The 27,791-nt window shown below is 43.9% G+C and overlaps 1 protein-coding gene across 4 annotated transcripts in view; it reads left to right on the forward strand.

Moving 5' to 3' along the window:
• Nucleotides 1-27,791, forward strand: part of LOC135545186 (short transient receptor potential channel 7-like) — a 70,839-nt gene that overhangs the window by 26,004 nt on the left and 17,044 nt on the right. For 2 of the 4 annotated variants that reach the window (XM_064972814.1, XM_064972815.1), the window contains 6 exons: nucleotides 1,055-1,219; nucleotides 3,196-3,412; nucleotides 9,955-10,188; nucleotides 13,962-14,226; nucleotides 21,865-22,060; nucleotides 23,952-24,173. In XM_064972814.1, coding sequence (XP_064828886.1) covers nucleotides 1,055-1,219; nucleotides 3,196-3,412; nucleotides 9,955-10,188; nucleotides 13,962-14,226; nucleotides 21,865-22,060; nucleotides 23,952-24,173 — 1,299 coding nt within the window. Of the gene's footprint in view, nucleotides 1-1,054; nucleotides 1,220-3,195; nucleotides 3,413-9,954; nucleotides 10,189-13,961; nucleotides 14,227-21,864; nucleotides 22,061-23,951; nucleotides 24,195-27,791 lie in introns of all 4 variants that reach the window. The other 2 variants (XM_064972817.1, XM_064972818.1) reach the window with 2 other exon arrangements.

Genomic DNA, 27,791 nt, shown 5'->3' on the forward strand with positions numbered 1-27,791 from the left:
GACCTCCTCCCTAAAGGCTGTCTCGTCGTTGTCGGTGATCAGGCGTCCCACTGTTGTGTCATAGGCAAACTTAATGATGGTGTGCCTGGCCGTGTAGTCATGAGTGAACAGGGAGTACAGGAGGGGACTAAGCACTAAATGGCAGTGAGGAGTGCAATAGAGATTCATCATCTGTCGATGTGTTTTGGAGGTATGCAAATTGGAGTAGGTCTAGGGATTCCCGGATAATGGTGTTGATGTGAGCCATGACCAGACTTTTCAAAGCACTTCATGGCTACAGACGTGAGTGGTACGGGTTGGTAGTCATTTAGGCAGGTTACCTTAGTGTTCTTGGGCACAGGGACTATGGTGGTCTGCTTAAAACATGTTGGTATGACAGACTCGGACAAGGAGAGGTTGAATTGTCATTGAAGTTTGAAAATGCCAATTGGTCAGCGCATAATCACAGTACACATCCTGGTTATCCATCTGACCCTGCGGCCTTGTGAATGTTGACTTGTTTAAAAGTCTTCTCACATTGGCTGTGGAGGGCGTGATCACACAGTTTTCCGGAACAGCTGGTGCTCTCATGCATGTTTCAGTGTTATTTGCCTCGAGGCAAGAATAGAAGTCGTTTAGCTCATCTGGTAGGCTCGTGTCACTGGGCAGCTCTCAGCTGTGCTTCGCTTTGTAGTCTGTAATGGTTTTCAAGCCCTGTCACATCCGACGAGCTTCAGAGCCGGTCTACTACGATTCGATCTTAGTCCTGTAATGACACTTTTCCTGTTTGATGGTTTGTCGGAGGGCATAGCGGGTTTTCTTAAAAGCTTCTGCGTTAGTGTCCTGCTCCTTTAAAGCGGCAGCTCTAGCCTTTAGCTCAGTGCAGATGTTGCCTGTAATCTATGGCTTCTGCTGTAGCTATATGACTGTAGTTTTATGTATAATTATTTTATACAGTTCATGGCCCACACTTCCTGTCAGCAGGAGCAAGAACTTTGTGCTTTGCTAATATACAGTAGCCGTCTTTATGTAAGTGTGGGACAGTGTGTTTTCATCTCCCTCTCTCTGTCTGTAGTTTGTGGCCCATCCTAACTGTCAGCAGCAGCTGCTGACTATCTGGTATGAGAACCTGTCAGGTCTGAGGCAGCAGTCCATCGGAGTCAAGTGTTGGACCGTTCTGGGGGTCAGCTTGGGACTGCCCTTCCTGGCTCTCGCCTACTGGATCATGCCCTGCAGCAAGGTAATGCATGTATGCAGACGCACCTACAGTATATACACACACACACCTGCGTGCTCAAGTACACACACAGACAAGGTGGGGGGGTGTGTGTGTTTGACACCTGGCATGTGGGATGCAGTAATACCCTTGTGGGGGTTCTAGGGGCTGTTGTCAGTAAGATGATTTCTAACCAATGGAAGACAGACAGAGAGGCAACTCCTCCTATAGCAGGAGGAAGACACTGTAAATATCACACTAACCTTAACCTCCACTGGCAGGTCCCTCCCAGCATCCTCTCTGACACTGGCACAGCCTCTGAAGAGACAGAAAGAGAAAGGAAAGGACATAAAAAGAGCACGCCAAGAGGAATTAAGTGGGTAGGGAGAGGAACGGTGACAGGAGAGTGGAGAAGGATGCATGTGAGTGAGCGAGAGAGAGAGGAGAGAAAATGGACAGAGACTAGGAGGGAGGGAGAGAGGGATAGAGGGAGAGAGAGAAATGGACAGAGACTAAGGGGAAAGATGTGAGATGTACAGGGAGACTGAGGGAGTCTGAGAGAGAAAGAGAGAGAGAGAGAGAGAGAGAGATGGAGGGAGTATGGATTGAGGGGGTGATCAGAGATGGTCTCTGCTGATGATGTCTGTAATCATTACGTTTAAAAGGACAATATCAGGGTCCAGTCACTCCTTTCACTGCTGCTAACACCTACTGAGAGAGACACAGGCAGCCAAGACCCCTCCACACTGAGAAGTACAGCAGGATCTCTCCCTACCTCAATCTGCTGAGAATCCAAATGGAACCCTATATTTTCTCCCTATATAGTGCATTACGTTTGGTCAAAAGTAGTCCAATACATTATAGGAATATGGTGCAGTTTGGGACGTAGCTAGTTCCTGTTCAGAGTAAACAGATGGAAAGACACACACCTGATTGATTTGGTTAAGATGGCAATGTGGCGGCAGGTAGTCTAGCACTTAGAACGTTGGATCAGTTACAGAAAGGCAGCTGGTTCGCATCCCACAAATCTGCCGATGTGCCCTTGAGCAAGACACTTACACCTAATTGCGTCTGTAAGTCGTTCTGGATAAGAGTGTGTGCTATATGACTGATGTAAATGTGGTGATCAACACCCTTGATGTACTGTTGGTTGATGTGGGACACGCACACAGCACAATGACTGTGTGTTAAATGAACCAGCTTGCATGTTAATATTTACAAATACATGTGCCTGTGATTTTGAGTGCATAGTTTTGAATGTTCAGTGTGTCGTTCTGCATCCCTCTGAAGCATAACTGTGTTTGTGTTGGTGTACCACTCTGTACCTGTCTGATTCTCTATTTCTGAATAGTAGAACACACAACCAGATTCATATTTCACACACACTGTCTGATTTAGTGTTTTCTCTTCAGACTTTGATTTCTGGACATGGGCCACTAGAGGGTCAATAAAATAGAAGTTCTGTTAGCTACCCTCCAATGGAGAAATGTTCTATTCAGTTGACAGGAGTATTGCAATATCATGTACACATTTAACATAGATTTATTACATTTAAGCAATAAGGCACCTCTATGGTTTGTGGTATATGGCTAATATATCACAACTAAGGGATGCTCTTAGCATGAAGGAACGCAGAGTGCCTGGATACAGACCTTAGCCGTGGTATATTGGCCATATACCACAATCCCTTGAGGTGCCTTGTTGCTGTTATAAACTTGTTACAAACATAATGACAGCAGTAAAAATACATGTTTTGTCATACCTGTGGTATATGTTCTGATATACCACAGCTGTCAGCCAATCAGCATTCAGGGCTTATAATCACATTTGAACCATTTAGTAAACGCTTTTATCCAGAGGGACTTATGCTTAGTGCCTTCATCTTATTAAGATAGCTAGGCAAGACATCCACATCACAGTCATAGTAAGTAGGCATTTTCCTAGATAAAGCAGCTATGAGTGTAAAGAAAAGCTGTATTTTTTGACCCTGTTTGTTTTAGTTGGGTCAGATCCTGAGAAGTCCTTTCATGAAGTTTGTGGCTCACGCCGTGTCCTTCACCATCTTCCTGGGCCTGCTGGTCATCAACGCCTCAGACCGCTTTGAGGGGGTCAAGAACCTGCCCAACGAGACCATCACTGACCACCCTCGTCAGGTGTTCCGGGTCAAGACCACTCAGTTCTCCTGGACGGAGATGCTGATCATGAAGTGGGTGCTGGGTGAGTAGGGGAGAGGGAGAGAAGGGGATAGAGGTAAGAGGAGAGGAAATGAGGGAGGTAAGAGGAAGAATGTGAGGGAATGGATTAAGAGAGAAAGAAGGAAAGGATGGCGGATGGAGGGAAAGAAATAGGAAACGAGAAAGAAAGAGAGTGGTACCCACAAACATAAGATCAATCATTACAAAAAAATCCACTGGTTTCTCCCTCTCTTCTTTCTCTCTCCCCCCTCTCTCTCTCTCGCTCTCTCTCAATTAAATTTACTTTATTCCATTTCAATTTAAGGGCTTTTATTGCCATGGAAAACATATGTTTACATTGCCAAAGCAAGTGAAATAGATAATACACAAATGTGAAACGAAGAAAGAAAAGTGAAACAGTGAACGTTACACTCACAAAGTTCCAAAAGAATAAAGACATTTCAAATGTCATATTATGTCTATATATATGTAATGGTGTGCAAATAGTTCAAGTACAAAAGGGAAAATAAATAAACATTAATATAGGTTGTATTTACAATGGTGTTTGTTCTTCACTAGTTGCCATTTTCTTGTGGCAACAGGTCACACATCTTGCTGCTGTGATGGCACACTGTGGTATTTCACCCAATAGATATGGGAGTTAATCAAAATGGGATCTGTTTTCAAATTCTTTGCGGGCCTGTGTAATCGGAGGGAAATATGTGTCACTAATATGGTCTATTCCCTTTGGGAATATTAATAAATATCAAAGCCTCAAACCATTTGCCTCCTGTGTCTGCATCTGGGTTACGCCTTGTGCTCTTATACTTGAGAGCCATGTTGAGAGCCAGGTCCGCCTACGGCGGCCTTTCTCAATAGCAAGGCTATGCTCACTGAGTCTGTACATAGTCAAAGATTTCCTTAAGTTTGGGTCAGTCACAGTGGTCAGGTATTCTGCCACTGTGTGCTCTCTGTTTAGGGCCAAATAGCATTCTGGTTTGCTGGGTTTATTTGTAAATTCATTCCAATGTGTCAAGTAATTATTTTTTGTCTCATGATTTGGTTGGGTCTTATTGTGTTGCTGTCCTGGGGCTCTGTGGTGTCTGTTTGTGTTTGTAAACAGAGGCCCAGGACCAGCTTGCTTGGGGGGCTCTTCTCCAGGTTCATTTCTCTGTAGGTGATGGCTTTGTTACGGAATGTTTGGGAATTGCTTCCTTTAAGGTGGTTGAAGAATTGAACGGCTCTTTTCTGGATTTTGATAATTAGCGGGTATCGCCCTAATTCTGCTCTGCATGCATTATTTGGTGTTCTACGTTGTACACTGAGGATATTTTTGCCGAGTCTCAATTTGGTGTTTGTCCCATTTAGTGAATTCTTGGTTGGTGAACAGACCCCAGCCCTCACAACCATAAAGGGCAATGGGTTCTATAACTGATTCAAGTATTTTTTGCCAGATCCTAATTGGTATGTCAAATTTTATGTTCTTTTTGATGGCATAGAAGGCCCTTCTTGCCTTGTCTCTCAGCTCATTCACAGCTTTGTGGAAGTTACCTGTGGCGCTGATGTTTAGGCTAAGTTATTTATAGTTTTTTGTGTGCTCTAGGGCAACAGACCTGTTACAGACTGTTACAGACCTATATCCATCCTGCCCTGCCTATCTAAGGTCTTCGAAAGCCAAGTCAACAAACAGGTCACTGACCATCTCGAATCCCACCGTACCTTCTCCGCTGTGCAATCTGGTTTCCGAGCCGGTCATGGGTGCACCTCAGCCACACTCAAGGTACTAAACGATATCATAACAGCCATCGATAAAAGACAGTACTGTGCAGCCGTGTTCATCGACCTTGCCAAGGCTTTTGACTCTGTCAATCACCATATTCTTATCGGCAGACTCAGTAGCCTCGGTTTTTCGGATGACTGCCTTGCCTGGTTCACCAATTACTTTGCAGACAGAGTTCAGTGTGTCAAATCGGAGGGCATGCTGTCCGGTCCCCTGGCAGTCTCTATGGGGGTGCCACAGGGTTCAATTCTCCGGCCGACTCTTTTCTCTGTATATATCAATGATGTTGCTCTTGCTGCGGGCGATTCCCTGATCCACCTCTACGCAGACGACACCATTCTATATACTTCCGGCCCGTCCTTGGACACTGTGCTATCTAACCTCCAAACGAGCTTCAATGCCATACAACACTCCTTCCGTGGCCTCCAACTGCTCTTAAACGCTAGTAAAACCAAATGCATGCTTTTCAACCGATCGCTGCCTGCACCCGCATGCCCGACGAGCATCACCACCCTGGATGGTTCCGACCTTGAATATGTGGACATCTATAAGTACCTAGGTGTCTGGCTAGACTGTAAACTCTCCTTCCAGACTCATATCAAACATCTCCAATCGAAAATCAAATCAAGAGTCGGCTTTCTATTCCGCAACAAAGCCTCCTTCACTCACGCCGCCAAACTTACCCTAGTAAAACTGACTATCCTACCGATCCTCGACTTCGGCGTTGTCATCTACAAAATTGCTTCCAACACTCCACTCAGCAAACTGGATGCAGTTTATCACAGTGCCATCCGTTTTGTCACTAAAGCACCTTATACCACCCACCACTGCGACTTGTATGCTCTAGTCGGCTGGCCCTCGCTACATATTCGTCGCCAGACCCACTGGCTCCAGGTCATCTACAAGTCCATGCTAGGTAAAGCTCCGCCTTATCTCAGTTCACTGGTCACGATGGCAACACCCATCCGTAGCACGCGCTCCAGCAGGTGTATCTCACTGATCATCCCTAAAGCCAACACCTCATTTGGCCGCCTTTCATTCCAGTACTCTGCTGCCTGTGACTGGAACGAATTGCAAAAATCCCTGAATTTTGAGACTTTTATCTCCCTCACCAACTTCAAACATGTACTATCTGAGCAGCTAACCGATCGCTGCAGCTGTACATAATCTATTGGTAAATAGCCCACCCATTTTCACCTACCTCATCCCCATACTGTTTTTATTTATTTACTTTTCTGCTCTTTTGCACACCAGTATCTCTACCTGTACATGACCATCTGATCATTTATCACTCCAGTGTTAATCTGCAAAATTGTAATTATTCGCCTACCTCCTCATGCCTTTTGCACACAATGTATATAGACTCCCCTTTTTTTCTACTGTGTTATTGACTTGTTAATTGTTTACTCCATGTGTAACTCTGTGTTGTCTGTTCACACTGCTATGCTTTATCTTGGCCAGGTCGCAGTTGCAAATGAGAACTTGTTCTCAACTAGCCTAGTTAAATAAAGGTGAAATAAAATAAAATAAAAAACGGTGTCTAAATGGAATTTGTATTTGTGGTCCTGGCAACTAGACCTTTTTTGGAACGCCATTATTTTTGTCTTACTGAGATTTACTGTCAGAGCCCAGGTCTGACAGAATCTGTGCAGAAGATCTAGGTGCTGCTGTAGGCCCTCCTTGTTTGGGACAGAAGCACCAGATCATCAGCAGTAGACATTTGACTTCAGATTTTAGTAGGGTGAGGCCGGGTGCTGCAGACTGTTCTGGTGCCCTCGTCAATTATATTTTGAAGAGGGTGGGGCTTAAGATGAATCCCTGTCTCACCCCCTGGCCCTGTGGAAAGAAATGTGTTGATTCTAAGTTTTGTATGTGATCATGTATATGTTTTTGCTGTTTGTTCGTTGTAATAGAGACAAAAAGATTGGAGAAGTGGTTTATCCCCACATCTCTGTTTTGTATAGATAACTCAAAACAAACAACAAGAAAAGTTTTCAAATTTTACCAGAAGTGGTTAGATTCTATGGATTCTTCAATTACATGAGCTGATTTCTGACGTGCTGTCCCTTCTTTTTCCGTAGTGTATTTCTGTATTGTTTTAGTGATTCACCGTAGTGAAGGTGTAGGCTCAGGTTTTCTGGGTCTCTATGTTTTGGTTGGATAGGTTTTTCAATTTCTTTCTCAGGTTTTTGCATTCTTCATCAAACCATTTGTCATTGTTGTTAATTTTCTTAGGTTGTCTCCTTGACATTTTTAGATTTGACAGGGAAGCTGAGAGGTCAAATATACTGTTTTGGTTTTCCACTGCCAAGTTTACACCTTCACTTGAATTTGATGTTGCCTAATTGTTTTTGGGTTGATTTCCACCCTACTTTCCTCCCATCTATAGCATTTCTTAATATTATTCAGTTATTTTTGTGACTCAAGATTGAGCATAGCTCTGTTCAAGTAGAGTGTGATTTTGCTGTGATCTGGTAGGGATGTCAGTGGGCTGACTGTGAATGCTCTGGGAGACTCTGGGTTGAGGTCAGTGATAAAGTAGTCTACAGTACTACTGCCAAGAGATGAGCTATAGGTGTACCTACCGTAGAAGTCCCATAAAAGCCTACCATTGACTATATACATACCCAGCGTCTGACAGAGCTGCAGGAGTTGTGACCTGTTTTTGTTGGTTATGATGTCATAGTTGTGCCTAGGGGGGCAAATATGGGAGGGAATGCTGTCACCTCCAGGTAGGTGTTTGTCCCCCTGTGTGCTGAGGTGTCAGGTTCTTGTCCAGTTCTGGCATTTAGGTCACCAGAGACTAGTACATGTCCCTGGGCCTGGAAATGGTTGATCTCCCCGTCTAGGTTGAAGAAGCTGTCATTGTTAACTTGTTATGGCTCCAATCCCGCTAACGGGATCGATATGACAACTACCAGTGAAAATCGAGGGCGCCAAATTCAAACCACAGAGATCTCATAATTACAATTCCTAAAACATACACCTGTTTTATATAATTTTAAAGGTAATCTTGATGTTAATCCCACCAAAGTGTCCGATTTCAAATATACTTTTCAGCAAAAGCACTACAAATGATTGTTAGATCTCCACCAATAACAATAAGCATAGCCATTTTCCAGCGAAATATAGCATTCACAAATAGTAGAAATAGAGATAAAATTGATCACTTACCTTGAATTATCTTCATCAGATGACACTCATAGGATTTCATGTTACACAATACATGCATGTTTTGTTTGATAAAGTTCATATTTGTATAAAATAAAATCTGAGTTCACATTGGCGTATTAGATTCCCTAGTTCCAAAAACATCAAGTGATTTTGCATAGCCACACCGTTTCAACAGAAATACTCATCAGAAATGTAGATGATAATACAAGTTATACACATGGAATTATATATAGACCTCTGCAACCGCTGTGTCAGATTTCAAAAAACATTTACGGAACAAGCAACCCGTGCAATAATCTGAGACGGAGCTCAGAACATTAGCCAAATTAGCCACCATGTTGGAGTCAACAGAAACCAGAAAATACATGATAAATGTTTCCTTACCTTTGATGAACTTAATCAGAATGAAGTCCTAGGAATCCCAGGTCCACAATAAATGCTTGATTTGCTCGAAAATGTCTGTTATATATGTCCAATTAGCTACTCGCAAAGCGCGTCCACTATAACGTGACGAAATGTCCAAAAGTTCCGTAACAGTCAGTAGAAACATGTCAAACGATGTACTGAATCAATCTTTAGAATGTTGTTTACATATCTCTTGAATAACGTTCCAACCGGAGAATTAGAATGACTTCAGATGACCGGTGGAACGCAGGTACTTCCCCTGTGAACGCGCATAGTGAATGCATAGTCAACTCGTGGCAGTGGTGACTATTTCCTGTGTCATTCAACCTCCCTTCACATTAGAGTCATCAGACAAAGTTCTGTTGACTGTTGACATCTAGTGGAAGGCATAGGTAGTGAAAACTCATCCATAGCTCGCTGTAATTTCAATGAGAGCTTGGTTGAAAATCTGCCACCCCCAGAAAAAATCCAAACAGGAAATGGAATTTCTCAGGTTTTTGCCTGCAATATGAGTTTTGTTATACTCACAGACATAATTCAAACAGTTTTAGAAACTTCAGAGTGTTTTCTATCCAATACTAATAATAATATGCATATATTAGCAACTGAGCCTGAGGAGCTGGCCGTTTACAATGGGCACCTTTTCATCCAAGCTACTCAATACTGCCCCTGCAGCCATAAAAAGTTTAAGTTTGGGGATTCTATTGGGGGGATATATGTAGCAGACATGAGGACATTTTCCTCTGTTGAGAACATGTCCTTATTCATTTCTAGACGCATGCAAAATGTTCCTGTTTTAACTAATTTAATAAAGTGGGTTAGGTCTGCTCTATAACAAATTAGCATAACACCTGAGTCTCTTCCCTGTTTCACACCTGGTATTTTGGTGGGTGGGACTACCAGCTCTCTGTAACCTAGAGGACAACCAGTGGGTCCATCTCCTTTATACTTTATACCATGTTTCTTATCGGTTGACAATGTCTGTATTTCCAATCTCTTTGATGAATTCCGGGTTCCTGCTCTTTAGGGAAAAGGCGTCATCTGCCTTTGGCCTAAAGAGCAGGAATCCAGACTTCATCAAAGAAATTGGAAATACAGACATTCTCAACCGACAAGAAACATCAGACCAGAATGAGACAGTAAAAGCTTTGTGTTCCATAGTGTATAGAGTTGTTTTTGTGTGGTTTAGGCCCAGACCACCATCTCTCTCTCTCTCTCTCTCTCAGGTATGATCTGGTCAGAGGTCAAGGAGATCTGGGTGGACGGCCCTAGAGAGTACGTGAATCACCTATGGAACGTGTTAGACTTCGGCATGTTGTCTATCTTCGTAGCATCGTTCACCGCTCGGCTCATGGCCTTCCTCAAGGCCTCCAAGGCCCAGCTGTACGTAGACCAGTTTGTGACCAACGAAGACATCCGCAACGCGTCCCTACCTACTGAGGTTGCCTACTACACTTATGGTGCGTGGAAATATACAGTTGGCATTCTCATTTTCTGCCCTTCTACGAGTGTCTACATTAGCCACTGTGCTCTAGTACCCTTCACAGTACACTGCTCAAGCCCCCTAATCACTGCCGTCATCTTGTGGTGTGGGGTTGTTATGACAACGACTGTTTAAAGTAAGCTGCTACGCAGTCTGCATACACACGCATATGCCAGCCTCCCCACTGTTTACACACAAACACTTTGAAGCAGCCAACAGACAATGACGCACTCAGTCACACTCTGATCTCTGGTAGTTGTCTGTGTGCGTATGTGTTTATCTCTCCTGGTGGTTTTGTAATGAGGAAGTCTTTTTCAAAGGATGAAAACAAAGTGCTTATGAGTAAACAAATTCTTTGTTTTGAACCACTCCGGCGCTGTAAATTGTCCAGTATTCCCTTAAGAGCTCACTCTCTTAAGACCTTTCTCTCTCTCTCTCTCTCTCTCTCTCTCTCTCTCTCTCTCTCTCTCTCTCTCTCTCTCTCTCTCTCTCTCTCTCTCTCTCTCTCTCTAATGTATATATCTCTCTCTCTCTCTAATGTGTTTATATATATATATATATATATATATATATATATATATATATATCCAATGTATCTCTCTCTCTCTCTCCAATGTATCTCTCTCTCTCTCTCTCCAATGTATCTCTCTCTCTCTCTCTCTCTCCAATGTATATCTCTCTCTCTCTCACTAATGTATCTCTAATGTACATCTCTCCCTCCCCTCTCTCTCTAATGTACATCTCTCCCTCCCCTCTCTCTCTAATGTATATCTCTCTCCCTCCCCCCTCTCTAATGTATATCTCTCTCACCCTCACCTCTCTCTCTAATGTATATCTCTCTCCCTCCCCTCTCTCTCTAATGTATATCTCTCTCACCCTCTCTCTCTAATGTATCTCTCTCTCTCTCTCTCTAATGTATATCTCTCTCTCTAATGTATATATCTCTCTCTCTCTAATGTATATCTCTCTCCCTCCCCTCTCTCTAATGTATATCTCTCTCCCTCCCCTTTCTCTCTCTCATGTATATCTCTCTCTCCCTCCCCTCTATCTCTAATGTATATATATCTCTCTCTAATGTATATATATCTCTCTCCCTCCCCGTTCTCTCTCACTAATGTATCTCTCTCTCCCTCCCCTCTCTCTAATGTATATCTCTCTCCCTCCCCTTTCTCTCTCTCATGTATATCTCTCTCTCCCTCCCCTCTGTCGCTAATGTATATATATCTCTCTCTAATGTATATATCTCTCTCCCTCCCCTTTCTCTCTCTAATGTATATCTCTCTCTCCCTCCCCTTTCTCTCTCTAATGTATATCTCTCTCTCTCTCTAATGTATATCTCTCTCTCCCTCCCCTTTCTCTCTCTAATGTGTATCTCTCTCTCCCTCCCCTCTCTCTCTAATGTATCTCTCTCTCTCTAATGTATATATCTCTCTCCCCCCCTTTCTCTCTCTCTAATGTATCTCTCTCTCCCTCCCCTTTCTCTCTCTCTAATGTATATCTCTCTCTCCCTCCCCTTTCTCTCTCTCTAATGTATATCTCTCTCATTCCCCTTTCTCTCTCTAATGTATATCTCTCTCCCTCCACTTTCTCTCTCTAATGTATCTCTCTCCCTCCACTTTCTCTCTCTAATGTATCTCTCTCTCCCTCCCCTCTCTCTAATGTATATCTCTCTCATTCCCCTTTCTCTCTCTAATGTATATCTCTCTCCCTCCACTTTCTCTCTCTAATGTATCTCTCTCTCTCCCTCTCCTCTCTCTAATGTATATCTCTCTCTCCCTCCCCTTTCTCTCTCTCTAATGTATATCTCTCTCTCCCTCCCCTCTCTCTAATGTATATCTCTCTCATTCCCCTTTCTCTCTCTAATGTATATAACTCTCCCTCCCCTTTCTCTCTCTAATGTATATCTCTCTCTCCCTCCCCTCTCTCGAATGTATATCTCTCTCTCCCTCCCCTCTCTCTCTAATGTATATCTCTCTCCCTGCCCTCTCTCTCCCTGCCCTCTCTTTCTAATGTATATCTCTCCCTGCCGTCTCTCTCTAATGTATATCTCTCTCCCTCCCCTCTCTCTCTAATGTATATCTCTCCCTCCCCTCTCTCTCTAATGTGTCTCTCTTCCTCCCCTCTCTCTAATGTATGTCTCTCTCTCCCTGTCTCTCTAATGTGTCTCTCTCTCCCTGTCTCTCTAATCCCTCCATGTTTCTCTCTCCATTACCCCTCCATGTTTCTCTCTCCATTACCCCTTCCATGTTTCTCTCTCCATTACCCCTTCTCCTTTCATCTACCTTGAAATTACATTCACTTTCTACTTTCACTCTCCCAACAACATCTCATAGTTTCGCTTAGAAGTGATGTATTATGAATAAACGTTTATGTTTGACGGATTAATTCCATGCGTTTACAGGGTTGATTCTGCATGGTAACGGGGTTGAGACAGGAACAGCTCAAAGTTGAACAGTTTAAGCATTACTTCCGAGGGGTTACGGTTCGGGCTGTGGTTCGGAGATGGCTTAAAACAAAGTAAATGACACACTATCACCATCAGGTATCATCAGTACTTACTATTCTCGCCGTTTGCCAGGGGTCTGTGAACTGCTTTGGGCAGTGGTCTTAGCAGTGGTCTGAGCAGTGGTCTGAGCAGTGGTCTGAGCAGTGGTCTGAACAGTGGTGTGAGCAGTGGTCTGAACAGTGGTGTGAGCAGTGTTCTGAACAGTGGTGTGAGCAGTGTTCTGAACAGTGGTGTGAGCAGTGGTCTGAACAGTGGTCTGAGCAGTGGTCTGAGCAGTGGTGTGAGCAGTGGTCTGAGCAGTGGTGTGAGCAGTGGTCTGAGCAGTGGTCTGAGCAGTGGTCTGAGCAGTGGTCTGAGCAGTGGTCTGAACAGTGGTGTGAGCAGTGGTCTGAACAGTGGTCTGAACAGTGGTGTGAGCAGTGGTCTGAACAGTGGTGTGAGCAGTGGTGTGAGCAGTGGTCTGAACAGTGGTGTGAGCAGTGGTCTGAACAGTGGTCTGAACAGTGGTGTGAGCAGTGGTCTGAGCAGTGGTCTGAACAGTGGTGTGAGCAGTGGTCTGAACAGTGGTCTGAACAGTGGTGTGAGCAGTGGTCTGAACAGTGGTGTGAGCAGTGGTCTGAACAGTGGTCTGAGCAGTGGTCTGAACAGTGGTGTGAGCAGTGGTCTGAACAGTGGTGTGAGCAGTGGTCTGAACAGTGGTGTGAGCAGTGGTCTGAGCAGTGGTGTGAGCAGTGGTCTGAGCAGTGGTCTGAGCAGTGGTGTGAGCAGTGGTGTGAGCAGTGGTCTGAGCAGTGGTCTGAGCAGTGGTCTGAGCAGTGGTGTGAGCAGTGATCTGAGCAGTGGTCTGAGCAGTGGTCTGAGCAGTGGTGTGAGCAGTGGTCTGAGCAGTGGTCTGAGCAGTGGTGTGAGCAGTGGTCTGAGCAGTGGTCTGAGCAGTGGTGTGAGCAGTGGTCTGAGCAGTGGTCTGAGCAGTGGTCTGAGCAGTGGTGTGAGCAGTGGTCTGAGCAGTGGTGTGAGCAGTGGTGTGAGCAGTGGTGTGAGCAGTGGTCTGAGCAGTGGTCTGAACAGTGGTCTGAGCAGTGGTGTGAGCAGTGGTCTGAGCAGTGGTCTGAGCAGTGGTGTGAGCAGTGGTCTGAGCAGTGGTCTGAGCAGCACTCTTCGGCTCCGAGGATCACGAGTTGGCACGTCCCAAATCAAAGTCTGTTTCTAGTGATCAGGCTCCTCTCTCCCCCTCCCTCTTTCAGCCAGGAATAAGTGGCGTCCGTCGGACCCCCAGATCATCTCGGAGGGTCTGTATGCCATCGCTGTGGTGCTGAGTTTCTCCCGCATCGCCTACATCCTGCCGGCCAACGAGAGCTTCGGTCCCCTCCAGATCTCCCTGGGCCGGACGGTGAAGGACATCTTCAAGTTCATGGTGATCTTCATCATGGTGTTTGTGGCCTTCATGATCGGCATGTTCAACCTCTACTCCCACTACCTGGGAGCCAAGTACAACCCTGCCTTCACCACGTGAGTGGGACCACACACCCACACGCGCATGTTCAACCTTTACTCCTACTACCCGGGAGCCAAGTACAACCCTGCCTTCACCACGTGTGTGGGACCACACACCCACACGCACATCTTCAACCTCTACTCCTACTACCCGGGAGCCAAGTACAACCCTAGCTTCTCCACTTCACACTCACATACTGTCCACATACACTTTGCATCGTATTAGTGTGTAGAGAGATAGAAAGAAAGTAAGGCTGAGTTTCTATCAGAGCTCTCTTCTGAAATGACAGGTGTAAGCAGTGTCTGGCTTTTCTGGAATCTTGCCAGTCCTTTCACATCAGTGATGACAAGCAAAATTGGGACTCATTCAAAGTCCGTCTGTTGTTTTTAGCAACGTTGCTTTGTGATATCAATCATCTTTACTTTGAGTCAGGCTCATTTAGGAACCATGTGTCACGATTTATCTTGGAGAGAGAAGGCACACACATTCAGACACTGTCAATCCTCTTCCCTCCTCTCCTCCTCTCCTATCTCCTCTCCTCCTCTCCTATCTCCTCTCCTTTCTCCTCTCCTGTGTCATATGACTCAGACTGAAAGTTTCCAAGCAATCATCTTTTAGTCACTTTGCTAATGGGTTTTGAGTCCAGCCTGCCAGTCAGTCTGTCGGTCAGTCAGTCAGTCAGTCAGTCAGTCAGTCAGTCTGTCCATCTGTCAGTCAGTCAGTGTGTTTTAAGTTGTGAGTTAGAGAACCGTGGCGTGTAGGATGGGTTCTGCTTGGCTGATCACATAGAACTGCCAGTCTGCTGAGGTGGTACTGGTATACATTTTCTAAAGCCAACTCATCACTTCTACTCCCTCATACAGGATACGCAGTGTCAGGGCTATATTTTGGACTCTAAGGCCCAATTAATATTGTCTAAGTGTTGTTGATGTGTTTCTACCCAAACACGAGTTTGATCAGTCTGTAATAAGAAAGGCTTTGCCTTGAAACATAGTTGGGATTTGTTTCTGATGTCAGTTTTGAGGATATTTTTCCACAAATATTTTTCCCTCTTGAATTGCTAGTGTGAGCTGTTATGAGTCAACTCTTCTATTGAAAAGTTGTTACTCGTGCCACAAGGGGTCAGTATGACTCCAGTTCGGACTCTGCTTGCATCAGAATAAAACAATAACAGTTGAGTTTGTCTATTTGAAGATGACAACATACATTCCATCACTCCTTTCTATGATGCTGTGTGTGTGTGTGTGTGTGTGTGTGTGTGTGTGTGTGTGTGTGTGTGTGTGTGTGTGTGTGTGTGTGTGTGTGTGTGTGTGTGTGTGTGTGTGCGTGTGTCTGTTATTGCTCTGTGTGATTAAGTATAGTTGACAGGGCAGGTTTTGATGGAGGATGGTAGCGAGGGCTGGGTTGATGGCTTTGGTGGTGATGGAGGCAGGTGTCAGTGATAATGATACCCCAGGTGGAGGCACGTTGAGTGGGTGCCAGGGAGAGGGTGAACGAGGGTCTCTGGAGGATGGCTTGAGGGTTCAGACTGCTGAGGTGATGAGATTGTCTCTATGTTCTAGTCAGCCATGCATGACAAATGCTCCACAGACCGATGAAGGCTAGAGGAGGAAAGTAGGAATGAGTATGGACTGGAGAGATGGGATAGAAAGACTAGAGGGAGAAGGAGAGCAGCAGAGGTGGATTTTTGGCTGGCTCAGTGAGGGGAAACTGGCCAGAGCCACCGACACTGGAGGAGAGGTGAGAAAGAGGAAATGAAAGAGGGAGAGGAAGAAAGAGAGACCTACAGATGCTATTTCCTAATTTGGCTGAGTTTCTCGAAGCAGGAAAATAATCCTGCTGCAATAAGAAATGTGAATCATTTGTTGATTAGAATTCATCGACATCTGTGGGACAAATGCATTTTTTAAGTGAAAATTACAAACTTTTTAAAACCTTGAATACACTACAAGTTTGCATGTCATGAAACAACAGGATGATCAAATCAAGATACGCATCTGTGCACAGACACGGAGAAAAATATGAATGAGGGAGAGGGCAAAACCAAGAAACAGAGAGATATTATCATGTTTTGGGATGGAGTGAGAGAGGCAGAGTGGAGAGATAAAGAGATGAGAATGATACAGAGAGAGGGGTTTAGAGGGAGCCGTAAATAGGGCTGGTGGTATGGAATCCAGTTTAGGGTAGGCAAGAAATCAAATCAAATCAGATCACATTTTATTGGTCACATTTAGCAGTTGTTATTGTGGGTGTATCGAAATGCTTGTGTTCCTAGCTCCAACAGTGCAATAATATCTAATAATTCACAACAATAAAGACAAATCTAAAAAATAAAATAAATACGTCAAGCTAAGGATATATAGACATAAAATGAGTGATAGAAGGAAAAAAGGAGAGAGGGACTGAGATGTTGAGAGATGGCAGGGTGAGTTTGAGAGTGATATAGAGGTTGAGAGATGGCAGGGTGAGTTTGAGAGTGATATAGAGGTTGAGAGATGGCAAGGTGAGTTTGAGAGTGATATAGCGGTTGAGAGATGGCAGGGTGAGTTTGAGAATGATATAGAGGTTGAGAGATGGCAGGGTGAGTTTGAGAGTGATATAGAGGTTGAGAGATGGCAGGGTGAGTTTGAGAGTGATATAGCGGTTGAGAGATGGCAGGGTGAGTTTGAGAGTGATATAGAGGTTGAGAGATGGCAGGGTGAGTTTGAGAGTGATATAGAGGTTGAGAGATGGCAGGGTGAGTTTGAGAATGATATAGAGGTTGAGAGATGGCAGGGTGAGTTTGAGAGTGATATAGAGGTTGAGAGATGGCAGGGTGAGTTTGAGAGTGATATAGAGGTTGAGAGATGGCATGGAGAGTTTGAGAGTGATATAGTGGTTGTGAGATGGCAGGGTGAGTTTGAGAGTGATATAGATGTTGAGCGATGGCAGGGAGAGTTTGAGAGTGATATAGATGTTGAGCGATGGCAGGGAGAGTTTGAGAGTGATATAGCGGTTGAGAGATGGCAGGGTGAGTTTGAGAATGATATAGAGGTTGAGAGATGGCAGGGTGAGTTTGAGAGTGATATAGAGGTTGAGAGATGGCAGGGTGAGTTTGAGAGTGATATAGAGGTTGAGAGATGGCATGGAGAGTTTGAGAGTGATATAGTGGTTGTGAGATGGCAGGGTGAGTTTGAGAGTGATATAGATGTTGAGCGATGGCAGGGAGAGTTTGAGAGTGATATAGATGTTGAGCGATGGCAGGGAGAGTTTGAGAGTGATATAGAGGTTGAGAGATGGCAGGGAGAGTTTGAGAGTGATATAGCGGTTGAGAGATGGCAGGGAGAGTTTGAGAGTGATATAGCGGTTGAGAGATGGCAGGGTGAGTTTGAGAGTGATATAGATGTTGAGAGATGGCAGGGAGAGTTTGAGAATGATATAGAGGTTGAGAGATGGCAGGGAGAGTTTGAGAGTGATATAGCGGTTGAGAGATGGCAGGGTGAGTTTGAGAGTGATATAGCGGTTGAGAGATGGCAGGGTGAGTTTGAGAGTGATATGGAGGTTGAGAGATGGCAGGGAGAGTTTGAGAGTGATATAGCGGTTGAGAGATGGCAGGGTGAGTTTGAGAGTGATATAGATGTTGAGAGATGGCAGGGAGAGTTTGAGTGATATAGAGGTTGAGAGATGGCAGGGTGAGTTTGAGAGTGATATAGAGGTTGAGAGATGGCAGGGTGAGGTTGAGAGTGATATAGAGGTTGAGAGATGGCAGGGAGAGTTTGAGAGTGATATAGAGGTTGAGAGATGGCAGCGAGAGTTTGAGAGTGATATAGAGGTTGAGAGTGATATAGATGTTGAAAGATGGCAGGAAGAGTTTGAGAGTGATATAGAGGTTGAGAGATGGCAGGGTGAGTTTGAGAGTGATATAGAGGTTGAGAGATCGCAGGGTGAGTTTGAGAGTGATATAGAGGTTGAGAGATGGCAGGGTGAGTTTGAGAGTGATATAGAGGTTGAGAGATGGCAGGGTGAGTTTGAGAGTGATATAAAGGTTGAGAGTGATATAGAGGTTGAGAGATGGCAGGGTGAGTTTGAGAGTGATATAGAGGTTGAGAGATGGCAGGGAGAGTTTGAGAGTGATATAGGGGATGAGAGATGGCAGGATGAGTTTGAGAGTGATATAGAGGTTGAGAGATGGCAGGGTGAGTTTGAGAGTGATATACAGGTTGATAGATGGCATGGTGAGTTTGAGAGTGATATAGAGGTTGAGAGATGGCAGGGTGAGTTTGAGAGTGATATAGAGGTTGAGAGATGGGAAAGAGAGGGGTTAGGAGAGAGGGGGAAAGAGAGGGAAAGAGACACAGCGTGGCACTGAAGAAAGGTAGCGAGGAAGAGAAAAGTAAAGAAGGAAAAGAAAGGTAGATAAAGAGAAACAGAGAGCTACTGTGTGCTCAGGTGAGTCTCCTGATGGAGCAGAGGAGCAGGGTTTGGGCTGCACACACGGTAGAGGTGAGTCTCCTGATGGAGCAGAGGAGCAGGGTTTGGGCTGCACACACGGTCGAGGTGAGTCTCCTGATGGAGCATAGGAGCAGGGTTGGACCGCACACACGGTAGAGGTGAGTCTCCTGATGGAGCAGAGGAGCAGGGTTTGGGCTGCACACACGGTAGAGGTGAGTCTCCTGATGGAGCAGAGGAGCAGGGTTTGGGCTGCACACACGGTAGAGGTGAGTCTCCTGATGGAGCAGAGGAGCAGGGTTTGGGCTGCACACACGGTAGAGGTGAGTCTCCTGATGGAGCAGAGGAGCAGGGTTTGGGCTGCACACACGGTAGAGGTGAGTCACCACACCAGTGTGTTATTTTGTGTGTGTGTGTGTGTGTGACAGCTGCAGCCTGCCAGCCTATCCTAGGGTGGTTGGAGAACAGGGGGAGAGAAGACACTACAAGCCACTTATTGGTGTCTTGTATCCCCCCCTCTCTCTCTCTCCTCCCTTCTGTCGGTGAGGTGTTCTCCTGAGGGTTAAGGACTGCTGTGTCTCTGAAGGCACCTGCTGTGACCAGTTGTTAGGGAACTAGACAGAAGTCTTTAAGGATGGATCCCCACCCGGTGCCCACATCTACTGAACTGCTCTCTGTGTGAATAGGAAGCGTAGCAGGAGGCAGAGACTGACCGAATTGTTCACAGTGGGTGAGGAGAGGTTAGACAGAGAAATCATCAAGCGAGAGGATTACTGTATATATCTGCAGACCAGTTGGGATGTCAGTGTATGTGTCATAAACTTCTATTGTCAATCCATTTCTATCCCTTTCCCTGCCTAATAATATGTCAGTCCATTTCCCTGCCTAATAATATGTCAGTCCATTTCCCTGCCTAATAATATGTCAGTCCATTTCCCTGCCTAATAATATGTCAGTCCATTTCCCTGCCTAATAATATGTCAGTCCATTTCCCTGCCTAATAATATGTCAGTCCATTTCCCTGCCTAATAATGTCAATCCATTTCCCTGCCTAATAATGTCAATCCATTTCCCTGCCTAATAATGTCAATCCATTTCCCTGCCTAATAATATGTCAGTCCATTTCCCTGCCTAATAATGTCAATCCATTTCCCTGCCTAATAATATGTCAGTCCATTTCCCTGCCTAATAATGTCAATCCATTTCCCTACCTAATAATATGTCAATCCATTTCCCTGCCTAATAATATGTCAGTCCATTTCCCTGCCTAATAATATGTCAATCCATTTCCCTGCCTAATAATATGTCAGTCCATTTCTATCCATTTCCCTGCCTAATAATATGTCAGTCCATTTCCCTGCCTAATAATATGTCAGTCCATTTCCCTGCCTAATAATATGTCAGTCCATTTCCCTGCCTAATAATGTCAATCCATTTCCCTGCCTAATAATGTCAATCCATTTCCCTGCCTAATAATGTCAGTCCATTTCCCTGCCTAATAATATGCCAGTCCATTTCCCTGCCTAATAATGTCAATCCATTTCCCTGCCTAATAATATGTCAGTCCATTTCCCTGCCTAATAATATGTCAATCCATTTCTATCCCTTTCCGTACCTAATAATATGTCAATCCATTTCCCTACCTAATAATATGTCAATCCATTTCCCTGCCTAATAATGTGTCAATCCATTTCCCTACCTAATAATATGTCAATCCATTTCCCTACCTAATAATATGTCAATCCATTTCCCTACCTAATAATATGTCAATCCATTTCCCTGCCTAATAATATGTTAGTCCATTTCCCTGCCTAATAATATGTCAATCCATTTCCCTACCTAATAATATGTCAATCCATTTCCCTGCCTAATAATATGTCAATCCATTTCCCTACCTAATAATATGTCAATCCATTTCCCTGCCTAATAATATGTCAATCCATTTCCCTGCCTAATAATATGTCAATCCATTTCCCTGCCTAATAATATGTCAATCCATTTCCCTACCTAATAATATGTCAATCCATTTCCCTACCTAATAATATGTCAATCCATTTCCCTACCTAATAATATGTCAATCCATTTCCCTGCCTAATAATATGTCAGTCCATTTCTACATAGAGTTGTGTGTATTGACAAGGACATAAGTGATGGGTCGAGTATCACACCTTCGTAAGGACGTTTGTCATGTGACCCCTGGGTCAGAGGACAGGGATCAATGCATGGCCTGTCATACGGTGATATGAATTCTGTTCTACATGAGAACACTGTCCTTCTAGAGAGATAATGTCCTGTACGTACTGGGTCCTGCAGTATATGGAGATGATACTGGACATATTGCTATGTGATGAGAGATGTTTGGCTTGACGTTTAGTTTTATAACTACAGAGTTATTGCATATCATGGGACTAGAGAACACACAAACAGCAAGAGCGAAGGAGAGAGAGGGGTCTTTGAAGTTAAGAAGTGTTTTCCAGTCTTCTCAGAAGGATGAGAAGTTCACTCTGAGGAGATACCAGTAAACTTCACTGCCGAGGGTGTGTGGTTTTGTGTGTGAAGTTCACTCTGAGGAGATACCAGTAAACTTCACTGCCGAGGGTGTGTGGTTTTGTGTGTGCTTTCAGCTCTGAAAGTAGAAAGGACACACACAGGCTTTCTGTCATCATTTCTCCTCCCTTTTCTCCCTTCCTCCAGCTCTGCCACTGATTGAATATGTGTTTACAGAACTGAGGCCAAATGTCTGTGTTCTTTAGGCTCAGTGTTTGTTTTGCTTATTCAAAAGCCCCTCAACCAGAAAGTTAGCTAGAGCACCGTGGCTAAAAGCAGGACTGGATTGAACTGGGCTGGACTGGACTCAGCTTCAACTCTGAGCTTATAAATTGCAGCAAAATCCTCTTAGTGATCTGTTCTAAAATGTGACAGTAGAATTGTCCTTCATTGAGCTGTCCTGGTGGGGGGGGGATAATGTCCTGGTGGTGGGGGTGATAATGTCCTGGTGGTGGGGGGATAATGTCCTGGTGGTGGGGGATAATGTCATGGTGGGGTGGGATAATGTCCTGGTGGGTGGGATAATGTCCTGGTGGGGGGATAATGTGTTGGAACTATTTCATCAGTGCCAGCTCATAAAATCTATAAATTACACCATACTGTGGTTTAAAGACTCACCTGGAGATTGTGTGTCTGCCTGTCTGCCTGTCTGTCTGTCTGCGTGTTTCCTTCCCCAGGGTGGAGGAGAGCTTTAAGACCCTGTTCTGGTCCATCTTTGGTCTGTCGGAGGTGATCTCCGTGGTCCTGAAGTATGACCATAAGTTCATAGAGAACATTGGTTATGTGCTCTACGGGGTCTATAACGTCACCATGGTGGTGGTTCTACTCAACATGCTCATCGCTATGATCAACAGCTCCTACCAGGAGATAGAGGTCAGTCCTATTAATAACTCATTCCTATTGATATAGAGGTCAGTCCTATTAATAACCCAGCCCTATTAATATAGAAGTCAGTCATATTAATAACCCATTCATATAGAGGTCAGTCCTATTAATAACCCATTCATATAGAGGTCAGTCCTATTAATAACCCATTCATATAGAGGTCAGTCCTATTAATAACCCATTCATATAGAGGTCAGTCCTATTAATAACCCATTCATATAGTCAGTCTATTAATAACCATTCATATAGAGGTCAGTCCTGTTAATAACCCAGTCCTATTAATATAGAAGTCAGTCATATTAATAACCCATTAATATAGAGGATCAGTCCTATTAATAATATATTCATATAGAAGTCAGTCCTATTAATAACCCATTCATATAGCGGTCAGTCCTATTAATAACCCATTCATATAGCGGTCAGTCCTATTAATAACCCATTCATATAGAGTTCAGTCCTATTAATAACCCATTCATATAGAGGTCAGTCCTATTAATAACCCATTCATATAGAGGTCAGTCCTGTTAATAACCCAGTCCTATTAATATAGAAGTCAGTCATATTAATAACCAATTAATATAGAGGATCAGTCCTATTAATAATATATTCATATAGAAGTCAGTCCTATTAATAACCCATTCATATATAGGTCAGTCCTATTAATAACCCATTCATATAAAGGCCAGTTCTATTAATAACCCAGTCCTATTAATAATCCATTCATATAGAAGTCAGTCCAATTAATAACCCATTCATATAGAGGTCAGTCCTATTAATTACCCAGTCATATTGAGGTCAGTCCTATTAATAACCCATTCATATAGAGGTCAGTCCTATTAATATAGAAGTCAGTCATATTAATAACCCATTCATATAGAGGTCAGTCCTATTAATAACCCATTCATATAGAGGTCAGTCCTATTAATAACCCATTCATATAGAGGTCAGTCCTATTAATAACCCATTCATATAGAAGTCAGTCCTATTAATAACCCATTCATATAGAAGTCAGTCCTATTAATAACCCATTCATATAGAGGTCAGTCCTATTAACAACCCATTCATATAGAGGTCAGTCCTATTAATAACCCATTCATATAGAGGTCAGTCCTATTAATAACCCATTCATATAGAGGTCAGTCCTATTAATAACCCATTCATATAGAGGTCAGTCCTATTAATAACCCATTCATATAGAGGTCAGTCCTATTAATAACCCATTCATATAGAGGTCAGTCCTATTAATAACCCATTCATATAGAGGTCAGTCCTATTAATAACCCAGTCCTATTAATATAGAAGTCAGTCCTATTAATAACCCATTCATATATAGGTCAGTCCTATTAATAATCCATTCATATAAAGGCCAGTTCTATTAATAACCCAGTCCTATTAATAATCCATTCATATAGAAGTCAGTCCAATTAATTACCCATTCATATAGAGGTCAGTCCTATTAATAACCCATTCATATAGAGGTAAGTCCTATTAATAACCCATTCATATAGAGGTCAGTCCTATTAATAACCCATTCATATAGAGTTCAGTCCTATTAATAACCCATTCATATAGAGGTCAGTCCTATTAATAACCCATTCATATAGAGGTCAGTCCTAGTAATAAATCATTCATATAGAGGTCAGTCCTATTAATAACTAATTCATCAGGAATTATTAAATTTTGTATGTTAATGTATAATCCTGGTAGGGTTCTTTTAATTTAAGACATGTTTAGCCAAAGCAATGTACAGTATATTTAATGTTAAATATTGTTAATCACACGTGCCTGTGCAATGATGCAACCAATATGCGTGTGTTTACGTTTGTGCAACCATTTGTTTGCTTGTGTCCGTTTCTACACGCGTGTTTGTCCCCTCTAGACAGATGCAGATGTAGAGTGGAAGTTTGCCCGTGCCAAGTTGTGGATGTCCTACTTTGACGAGGGTCGTACTCTGCCCGCTCCCTTCAACATGGTGCCGTCTCCCAAGTCCTGGTATTACCTGGTCCTCCGCACCAAGGCCGGCCTTGTTCACCTCTGCAAGGCCAAGGACATTCGCCACGACAACGAGCTGGAGATGGTCATGCTCAACTCAAGATTCAAGGCCAGAGGGGAGAGGACAAAGGTCAAAAGTCAAACCCTAATTGTGTCAATAGATATTGTAGATGCAAGTAGGAGTTTGATCTGATACGAAGCTATTTTCATAATAAGATGATAAGACATTTAAAAAACGTGTTTTGTTTGTTAACCTTATTGGAATACCAGGTGAGAATTTGATCCTGGGTAAGTCTGTCTTCCCAAGACACCGCTGAACGTCCAGGGTGGGAGGCTAGAAGAAGAGATCTCAGTGACTTTGAAAGACGGGTCTCAAAGAGCATAGGGGGTTTAAAGGGTGTGTGTTTGTGTGTGTGTTTTTATGTGTGTGTTTGTGCATGTGTTTTTATGTGTGTGTGTGTGTGTGTGTGTCTGTCACCAAGTCTCAACCCAATTGAACACTTATGGGAGATTCTGGAGCAACATCTGAAACAGCGTTTTCCACCACCATCAACAAAATAAAACAAATTATGGAATTTCTCGTGCAAAAAATGGTGTCGCTTCCCTCCAATAGAGTTCCAGACACTTGTAGAATCTATGCCAATTGAAGCTGTTCTGGTGGCTCATGGTGGCATAACATCCTATTAAGACACTTTATGTTGGTGTTTCCTTTATTTTGACAGTTACTGTCACGACTTCTACCGAAGTCGAAGCCTTTCCTTGTTTGGGTGGTGTTCGGCGGTCGACGTCGCTGGTCTTCAGCCATCGCCGGTCCATTTTTCATTTTCCATTTGTTTTGTCTCATTTTCCCACACACCTGGTTCTCATATCCCTCATTATGTGTTGTGTATTTAACCCTCTGTTTCCCCCATGTCTTTGTGTGGTATTGTTTATTCTATTTTCATGTATGCGCACGTTAGGCTGGTTGTACTGGGTTATCTTCAACCCGTATTTGTATTTCGTGTTCATTTGTGCCATGTGCTTTTGGTTCGCCAAATAAAAGGCTCAGTTTTGCTACCAAATATCTGCTCTCCTGCACCTGACTTCCTACAGCCTTTCACGCATATCTTGACAGTTACCTGTTTTTCAAATGCTTCAGGATGTATCATAGAACTGCATCTATGGGTATGCAGAGACCTAATGGCTTGACTATGGAACAGAACCTGAGCAGGAGGTGAGCAATCGATACATAGACTCACACTACACCTCTGGAAAATCAGCAAAATGTCAAGGGAGATTGTGTGTGTGTGTGTCTGTACGTGCGTGCGTGCAGTCATGTGTGTCTGTGGGAGTGTGTGAGTGCATGAGTTAGTGTGTGGGTGTCTGTCTGGGGTTTCAGGGGCCATTGCAGTTTGGTGTCATGCCATGCCATTGACAATACCAAGCTTGGCAGCCTTACGAGCCCCAGAGGGGGGGGTGTTTGTGTGTGTATGTGTCTGTGTGTGTCTCTGAGGGTATCTCCTGCCAAAATGAAAGTAAGGACACTAAATGAAGCTAAAAGAGGACAATAAAACCAGGTCAGTGTTAGTTAGCATGGCAGAGAGTACTTGTTATTTTGTTTTTTTAAAAATGTGGACCTTTATTTAACCAGGCAAGTCAGTTAAAAGCAAATTCTTATTTACAATGTCGGCCTACTTGTAAAGACCCCCGGCCAAACCCTCCCCTAACCCGATACACATTATTCCAAGGTCACAGGAATCATGTTTGCACCACACAATTAAATATAACATATAATTACATTTGACATGTCAAATGTTTTTCTGAGAATTTCCATCTAATATGACAGAAATTGAAAGGAGGGTGAGACAAAAATGGAGGGAAATGCACAATAGCAGTGGGGTCGGCATTCATGCCCTCACTGAGGGTAACACAGACCGTGGGGGTACAAGCTAGACCAGCCTTGATTGATATTTTCTATGGTTTACATATCTATATCTGACTCATCTGGCTTTCATGCTCTCTAACCTCCTCTCTAAATTCTCATGTTGTGTTGTTGTGGCTGACTTCTCCTCATATACAGCACATGTTGTGTTGCTGTGGCTAACTCCTCATCAATAGCTCGTGTAGCTGTGGATGACTTCTACTCATGAACCCAGCAAAAAAAGAAACATCCTCTCACTGTCAACTGCGTTTATTTTCAGCAAACTTAACATGTGTAAATATTTGTATGACCATAACAAGATTCAACAACTGAGACATAAACTGAACAAGTTTCACAGACATGTATCTAACAGAAATGGAATAATCTGTCCCTGAACAAAGGGGTGGTCAAAATCAAAACTAACAGTCAGTATCTGGTGTGGCCACCAGCTGCATTAAGTACTGCAGTGCATCTCCTTCTTATGGACTGCACCAGATTTGCCAGATCTTGTTGTGAGATGTTACCCCACTCTTCTACCAAGGGTCCTGCAAGTTCCCGGACATTTCTGGGGGAAATGACCCTAGCTGTCATGCTAGTCGAAATCGTGGAAATGACCGGACCAAGGTGCAGTGTGGTGAGCGTACATTTTTCTTTATTATAAATGTCGCCAACAAAACAAGAAACAACAAAAACGAAAGTGAAGCTTACTAGGGCTATACAGGCCACGAACAAAGACAACTACCCACCAATACAAAAAGGAAAAAAAGGCTGCCTAAGTATGATTCCAAATCAGAGACAAGAATAGACAGCTGTCCCTGATTGAGAACCATACCCAGCCAAAACATAGAAACACAGAACATAGAGTTTCCCACCCGAGTCACACCCTGATCTAACAAACATAGAGAATAAAAGGATCTACGGGCAGGGCGTGACACTAGCCCTCACCCTCCGATCCAACAGGTCCCAGACTTGCTTAATGGGATTGCGATCCGGACTCTTCGCTGGCGATGGCAGAACACTGACGTTCCTGTCTTGCAGGAAATCATGCACAGAAAGAGTAGCATGGCTTGTTATGCTGGAGGGTCATGCTGTAGGGTCATGTCAGGATGAGCCTGCAGGAAGGGTACCACATGAGGGAGGAGGATGTCTTCCATGTAACGCACAGCGTTGAGATTGCCTGCAATGACAACAAGTTCAGTCCGATGATGCTGTGACACACCGCCCCAGACCATGACGTACCCTCCACCTCCAAATTGATCCTGTTCCAGAGTACAGGCCTCTGTGTAACGCTCATTCCTTCGACAATAAACGCGAATCCGACCATCCCCCCTGGTGAGACAAAACCGTGACTCGTCATTGAAGAGCACTTTTTGCCAGTCCTGTCTGGTCCAGCTATGGTGGGTTTGTGCCCATAGGCAATGTGTTGCCGGTGATGTCTAGTGAGGACCTGCCTTACAACAGGCCTACAAGCCCTCAGTCCAGCCTCTCTCAGCCTATTGCGGACAGTCTGAGCACTGATGGAGGGATTGTGCGTTCCTGGTGTAACTCGGGCAGTTGTTGTTGCCTTCCTGTACCTGTCCCGCAGGCTAACTTCTCATATTTATATAATGTTATGTTGTTGCGGCTAACTCCTCCTCATATGTAGCTCATGTTGTTGTTTCTAACTGGTCATCAAGTATAGCTCATGTTGTTGTGGCTAAATTCTCCTCATATATAGTTCATGTTGTGTTGTGGCTAACTCCTCATTTATAGCTCATGTTGTTGATACAGACTTCTCTTTATATATAGCTCATGTTGTTGTTGCAGACTTCTCCTTATAGCTCATGT

Source organism: Oncorhynchus masou, chromosome 9 (genome assembly GCF_036934945.1).
Source record: "Oncorhynchus masou masou isolate Uvic2021 chromosome 9, UVic_Omas_1.1, whole genome shotgun sequence".
NCBI classification, from domain to species: Eukaryota; Metazoa; Chordata; class Actinopteri; order Salmoniformes; family Salmonidae; genus Oncorhynchus; species Oncorhynchus masou.